Raw genomic sequence first — 7,004 nt, 5'->3', positions numbered from 1 at the left:
TCCAATAAAGAGGTACCATGTTGGACTTGAGATGGCTGGGTCAAAATTGGCTGGTGGCTACTATAATGCAGATAGACATTACATACCGAATCAGACCTACTGAATTAGAAACTCGGCGGGGCTCTGCCCTCCGGGCAACTCTGATGCATGCTGAAGTCTGAGATTCACCGAGTTACATTTCAGTAACAGAAAGGGAAAGGTAACATCTTTCCCTCCTGGGGAAATTTTAAAATATTTCTAAATAACTCTGAGTCTAAGGAGAAATCACAACAGAAATTAGAAACTATGTAGTGCTAAATGATAATTAAAAGATTGTGTGTCAAAACTTGTCGATTACAGCTAAAACGACCCTAAGAGGAAAACCTGGAGTCTTAATGCTTATGGCAAGAAAGAAGGAAATTAAGGGGAGGGGGTAGCTCAGTGGTAGAGCACGTGCCCAGCACGCACAAGGTCCTGGTTTCCATCCTCAGTACCTTGATTTAAGAAAAAGGAAAGCTGAAGATTAATGAGCTAGGTGTCTCAACTTCAGAAGTTAGAAATGTAATACCTAAATGTGCCTATCAAATATACAAAGAATGAAATGATAGAGATGAATGAAATAGAAAACAAACAAATGGAAAATCCTCTGCCAATACTAATTCTTTTAAAAAAGAGAAGGTACAAATGAACAATATTAAGAATTAAAGGAGAAGGAGGTTCCTCAAAAGGTTCAGTTTATGATAAAGCTATGTATTTACTGATGTGAAAAGATGTCTGTAACGTAAGTGACATAATGTTTAGAGAAGTTACCGGCTTATGGAGCTTCATTCATAATCAGTTATGTAAAATTCAGACATTTATTTAGACATCGAGGGAAGTTCATCAACATGTTGAGTAACTTCCACTGAACAGAAGATTTTAAGAAAATATTTACAATTCTTATTTGTATTTTTCTGTGCTTTGAAATTTAATATATATATGTGCATAATGTTTACAAAGATATTAATTTCCAAAGAGGAGAAACATTTAAAAGTATTTTTTAAGGAAAAAGGAAAAATGGTAAGTTCCACTAGTCAAGGAATGTAAAATCCAAACTTATACACTTTTTTTTAGGAGATAGTGGAAGAGAAAATACTTCTGAACTAATTTAGGAGACTTGCAAAGCCTTGATTAAAACACACACCCGGGCAGGGGCTGGAGCAGGGAGGGTATATCTCGAATGATGGAGTGCTGGCTTAGTATGCAAGAGGTCCTGAGTTCAATCCCCAGCACCACCTCCAAAAATAAATAAAGCAAATCACTTGAGATTGGATTTTGCAGCCCTTCTGGAGGCCAGCAGCTGTCCTTGTCCCCTCTGAAGACCTGGCTTGTGCTGAGTGAGGCCTGAGTGCTGTGAGAACAGGGCCTGGTTCAGTGCTGTGGTTTTATTTCTTTGTGTGTGTGTAGTTTGATGAGGGATTTTGGTGGTGGGGGGGAGGGGGTGAGTTGTTTGCTTTTGTTTGTTGTTTCTTTAATTTCTTATTTCATTTTTTTTTTCCTCAAGAGGTTTGTCTTTTTCTCTGGCTTCAAAGATTAGCTCTTGGATTATTTCTCATTTTTGTGTTTCACTGTTCTCTCATTGCTTTTGTCTTTTTTCCCTTCCTTTTTGCTTTCCTGCAACCTCGTATTTTCTTTTCTTTTTTTTCTTTTTTATCCCTAAACTCCTGAATTATGGCGGATGTTAGCTTCCTAGGACTGCTGAAAAAAGTACCATAAATGGAGTTGTTTCAAACAGAAATTTACTCTTTCAGAGTTCTGGAGGCTACAATTCAAAATCAAGATTATGGCAGGGTCAGTGCCCCCTCCGCAGGATCTAGGGAGGAATCCTTCTGTACCTCTTCCAGCTTCTGGTGGTTGCCGGCAGTCCCTTGGCATGCATCTGTGCATGTGTCTAAACTTCCCTCCTTTTATAAGAATACCAGTCATCGGATTAGGGCCCATCCTAATCCAGTATGATGTCATTTAAATTTAACTACATCTGCAAAGACCTTATTTCCAAATAAGGTCACACTCACAGGCACTGGGAGGTAGACCTTGAGCATATATTTTGGGGGCATACAGTTCTACTCACTACATGGGGTTAGTTCATTACTTTCAGTCTGTAATAAAAGCGTTCAAGAATATGCATCTACCTTTGATTATGTGTATCCCCAAAGTTCCGATACGGATGTTTCCATTTTCCTGCTTTCTAAACAGCGTGTTGTATTTTGATTTCCTCTTTGACCCCCTAATTAAGAGAATGATTTAAAAGTCCTAAGTAGCTTGAGAGCCACCCCCTTATTACTATTTTGTTTGCGTGTCTTTTTTTTTCTTTATTCTTTTAGTCCAAAAGTTTAAAGTTCAGCAGTACAGATGCAAAAGTCACCCCCTGACCACCAGTTTCTAAATCCTACTCTGAGAGGTAGTCTTTAATAGCTTGACATATATCTTTCCAGACCTTCCTTCCATGTATAAAGAACACCAGGGTTTAATCATCTGCTCTAACCACTTGTGGAGTAGGGGAAAGTCAGATCCCAGGGGATGAATGCAGTGAAACCAAAAAAATGCAAGATACCCACACCAACACTTAATTTTCCTAAATCAACTTTGCTTCTAAGTGGGGAGGGACGAATTAGGGGTTTGGGATCAGCAGATACAAACTACTATTTATAAAATAAATAAACAACAAGGTCCTACTTTATAGCAGAGGGGACTATATTCAATATCTTGTAATAACCTATAATGAAAAAATGTGAAAAAGAATATGTATGCATATATATACATGTATTATATATATATATATATGACTGAATCACTATGCTGTACACCAGAAACTAACACAACGTTGTAAATCAACTATACTTCAATTTAAAAAAATTCTGTATCAATTACAAATTTTTTTTTTTTTTTTTTTTTTTTTGCTTCTGAGGTGACTACAAATGTAGAAACAGCAGGCATGTTCACATTCTGGTAAAAGTAAGTGCTTTTCTCCTCAGAGGTCTTTAGAATCTACTTAAACATCCAAGTCAGTCCATGAAACTTTTTGCAGACATAAACATAAAATCAGCTTGAAAAAAAATCTGAATCTCAGCTGCAAGAGTTATTTAACTGGAGGCAGGACCCACACCTCACCGTCAAACTTGGACAAACAGATTTGTGTGATGTTGGCCCTGCCAGGGGCTATAGTTCAAAACATTGATTTTCACTCAAAACAGCTTCCAACTGATCTTACAAAAAATTTGTACTACCTTTGAGATAGAATGGAGAGAATTATTTAACTTCTAACATATCTCAAGAAGAAATCTATAAAATTTCAGATAGAATAAATTAGTGAATCTGAATTATAATTGATTTGTCTATTTCATTTCCCAATTTCTGATTATTTTTGATTCAGTGATTTTTATCTTTGCCTTAGAAGTGAAAGGGCTAGGAATTAAAGCTACCAGTATACTGCTAACTTTCCACTCTTAAAACTACTCATTTAGAAGAATATATGCAAGCCTGAATGGTTTCAGTAGTTTTCAGGACTAATGAACACAGCTTTAAGTGATTTGGATAAAACAACTAGTCTGCTACTTTCACACAAACAGAATAAACTATGTTGGAATTTTAAAACTTTTAACTTTAAAATTTTAAAAAGAGGAACTCCTCTTTATGAAGAAAGCACTTCTTCAGGATTTTTCTCAAAGAGAAAGGCTCACTTTGAGAAAAATCCATGCTGTGGCTGCAAACTTCAAAGAATCAAGAGAGATCCTAGTGTTGTTTCATTGGTGACCAGAGTATAGGGACTGGATGTATGTTTGTCTCTGTTTTCCTATTTTATAATAAGTTTTCATTATTGTACTTACTAAATGAAAAGTTCTTTCTCTGAAAAGCTTACATCTAGTGCTTACCCTTGAATGGATTCATTTTCACTCACTTCTGTGTTAGGATGTAATATATTCAGCTGACAAACACCTAGATTCAAATAAATCTCGATGACTCAAATACCTTGCCAAAAGAAGAAAATGTAAGCTAGTATCTTTGGAGAAAATAGTTTTGTGGCCTGGGAGCGGGGAAACACGTCTTTTATTTATTTTATTTTATTGAAGTACTGTCAGTTACAATGTGTCAGTTTCTGGTGTACAGCACAATGTCCCACAATATCATGCGTGTATATATACATTTTATTTTCATATTCTTTTTCATTAAAAGTTATTACAAAATATTGAACATAGTTCCCTGTGTGCCATAAAGAAGAAACTTAAAAAAATCTATTTTTATATATAGTGGCTAACGTTTGTAAATCTCAAACTCTCAAATTTATCCCTTTCCACCCCCTTTCCCTGGTAACCAGAAGATTGTTTACTATGTCTGCAAGTCTGCTTCTGTTTTGTAGATGAGTTCATAGTGTCCTTTCTTTTTCTTTTCTTTTTCTCTAGATTCAACATATGAGTGATACCTATGGTATTTTTCTTCCTCTTTCTGGCTTACTTCACTTAGAATGACATTCTCCAGGTCCATCCATGTTGCTGCAAATGGCATTATTTTATTCTTTTTATGGCTGAGTAGTATTCCATTGTTTAAATATATCACAACTTCTTTATCCAGTCATCTGTCGTGGCTTCCATGTCTTGGCTATTGTATGTGGTGCTGCTGTGAACATTGGGATGCATGTATCTTTTCGGATTAGAGTTCCCTCTGGATATATACCCAGAAGTGGGATTGCTGGATGAAATGATAAGTTTATTTTTAGTTTTTTGAGGAATCTCCATACTGTTTTCCATTAATGGCTGCACCAATTTTTTTTTAATTGTAAGTTTAGTTGATTTACAACTTTGTGTTTAGTTTCTGGTGTACGGCAAAGTGATTCAGTTACACACACATATATATTCTTATATATATATTTTTTCAGATTCTTTTCCTTTACAGATTATTACAAGATATTGAATATAGTTCCCTGTGCTCTACAGTAGGTCCTTGTTTACCTATTTTATATGTAGTAGTATGTATCTGTTAATCCCAAATTCCCAATTTATTCTGTCCCCCTTTTCCCCTTTGGTAACCATAAGTTTGTTTTCTCTGTCTATGAGGTGTAAACACTTCTTTAAACTCTTTTTTTTTTTATGGAGGGGAAGAAATTAGGTTTGTTTATTTACTTATTTATTTTAATGGAGGTACTGGGGATTGAACCCAGGACCTTATGCATGCTAAGCATGCGCTCTACCACTGAGCTATACCCTCTCCCCCAGGAAACACTTCTTAAACAAGATCAAATAGCGTAGCCAATAAGGAGGAAAATGGGTGGATTTTATTATATTCAAATTAAAGATTTCCTGTCCATAAAGGGCAAGATGGATAGAGTTAGCAGATAAGTGATAATATTGGGAGAAGATATTTGCAACATCTAAAACGGGGAGGGAACTTATATCCTGAAGTATAAGAAACTCTTGCAAATCCATAAAAATTTCCAACTGAAAAATGGGCAGACGATATAAGCAAGGAATTCACTGAATGGGAATGAGTGTATATGAAGAGATGCTCCAATTCATCAGTAATGAGAGAAATGCACATTAAAATAATAACAAGAAGCCACTCCTCACCTATTACACTGGCAAAAACGAAAAGGATGGAAAGGCCAGGTAGTATGTGTAGGTACTATGTGGGGAGAGAGGTACTCTTGTGCATTCCAGGTGGGAGTGAGGACCAGCACCACCGTCCTCAGGCGTAATCCGCACCCGCATCAAACTTGTTATGCACACAGAATAAACCGTACTCTTGGATATAACCCCCTAACCCACCCCCCCACCCCCACCCCCCCCACGGCCAAATTCCCTCCCACAGGCTCCAAGCAACAAGTTCAGCAAAAGAGAGATAAGTAATCAGACCAGTGCATGAAGGGCTCTGCTGGGCTGGGAGCTCCTGGGAGGAGCATCTCACCTGGCTGGGGTTGGGAGGGCTTCTGGGACAAGGACCCATTAGGTGGAATGAGGGTAGGGGAAGGTGTCTTCAGCTCTAGGAAGAAAGGGAGTGGGTCTGATTTTGATTCTCATCCCCCTTCACCATTGGCCCATCAGTACTAGATGGCAGCAGGAATGAATGAGCCCTGTTGGAAGGGAGTGTAGGGGAAGAGGCGGCTCAAGAGCTCTGACTTTAAATACATTGGTGGGATGTGGCACATGGCGCAGCTGGGAGTTACTCAAATCCGCTGGATCAGGACAGGGCCTGCTGGAGCCCAGTGCCTCCAATCCCAGGGCATATTTCCCTGTAACCACCATAAGTGGACAGCTGCTCCAGTACCTGAGAGACGGCCATGGAGGTCCTCAGGCCCAGGGCCACCAGATAGGCAGAAACAAGCCGTCTTAAAGTTGAATCCTCTGGCCAGGAAGTCCTCCGAGGGAAGGTTGGCCGCTTTAGGGCCGGGTCTGTGCAAGGAGCGTATTTGCATGGGAGGTCGGGTGGTATGGGGTTGGAGGGAGCCCGCTGCGCAGGCGGAGTCCCCGCCCCGTCCGCCAGGCGGCGCCAGAGCGCAAAGAATCTGGAAAACCCGGGTCCGGGAGTCCGGCCGGGCGGGGCAAGGGGCGGGGCAAGGGGCGGGCCGGTTGAAGCTCCGCCACAGTCTGGCCGCGGGAAGGACTGACGGATAGAGGGGCTGCTGGAGCCTCAGGGGCCATGGCCGAGCCCGCCGCTCGCCGCTGCTGCCTGGGCTGGGACTTCAGCACGCAGCAGGTATCCGCTCGGGCCCTGGGCAGGGCGGGCGGGGCGGCCTCCTCGCCGACGGCGGGCGGGCCGACCGGGACCCGGACGCCCGGAACCCTGGGCCGCGCCGCGGGCGCGCCTCCCTCTCGGGCTTCCCGGGAACCCGGCGCCCCTGCCCGCGCGCCGCGCCTGCCTGGACCCCGGCCCTCCCGGAAACGGCGTCCCCTTCGCCATCGCCGCCTCCCCTCAGCGGGACCCCGCGGGCACGTGGCGGGGACGTGCCCGGGGACCCGAAGGGCTCGCGCGCTGTTCTGGGCAGAGTGACGGGG

The 7,004-nt window shown here is 41.5% G+C and overlaps 1 protein-coding gene across 2 annotated transcripts in view; it reads left to right on the top strand.

The window, feature by feature from the left end:
• Positions 1-6,548: 6,548 nt before the first annotated feature.
• The window catches only part of XYLB (xylulokinase), a 46,335-nt gene continuing 45,879 nt past the window's right edge, over positions 6,549-7,004 (top strand). For both annotated transcript variants that reach the window (XR_012500079.1, XM_074345225.1), the window contains exon 1: positions 6,549-6,705. Coding sequence is in view for 1 of the 2 variants with exons in the window: in XM_074345225.1 (XP_074201326.1) it covers positions 6,649-6,705 (57 nt within the window). In the remaining variant the exon portion in view is untranslated. The remainder of the gene's footprint in view (positions 6,706-7,004) is intronic.

Source organism: Camelus bactrianus, chromosome 17 (assembly GCF_048773025.1).
Source record: "Camelus bactrianus isolate YW-2024 breed Bactrian camel chromosome 17, ASM4877302v1, whole genome shotgun sequence".
NCBI lineage: Eukaryota > Metazoa > Chordata > Mammalia > Artiodactyla > Camelidae > Camelus > Camelus bactrianus.
Note: the sequence above shows the minus strand (reverse complement) of the source record. Positions and strands in the feature narration are given on the sequence as shown.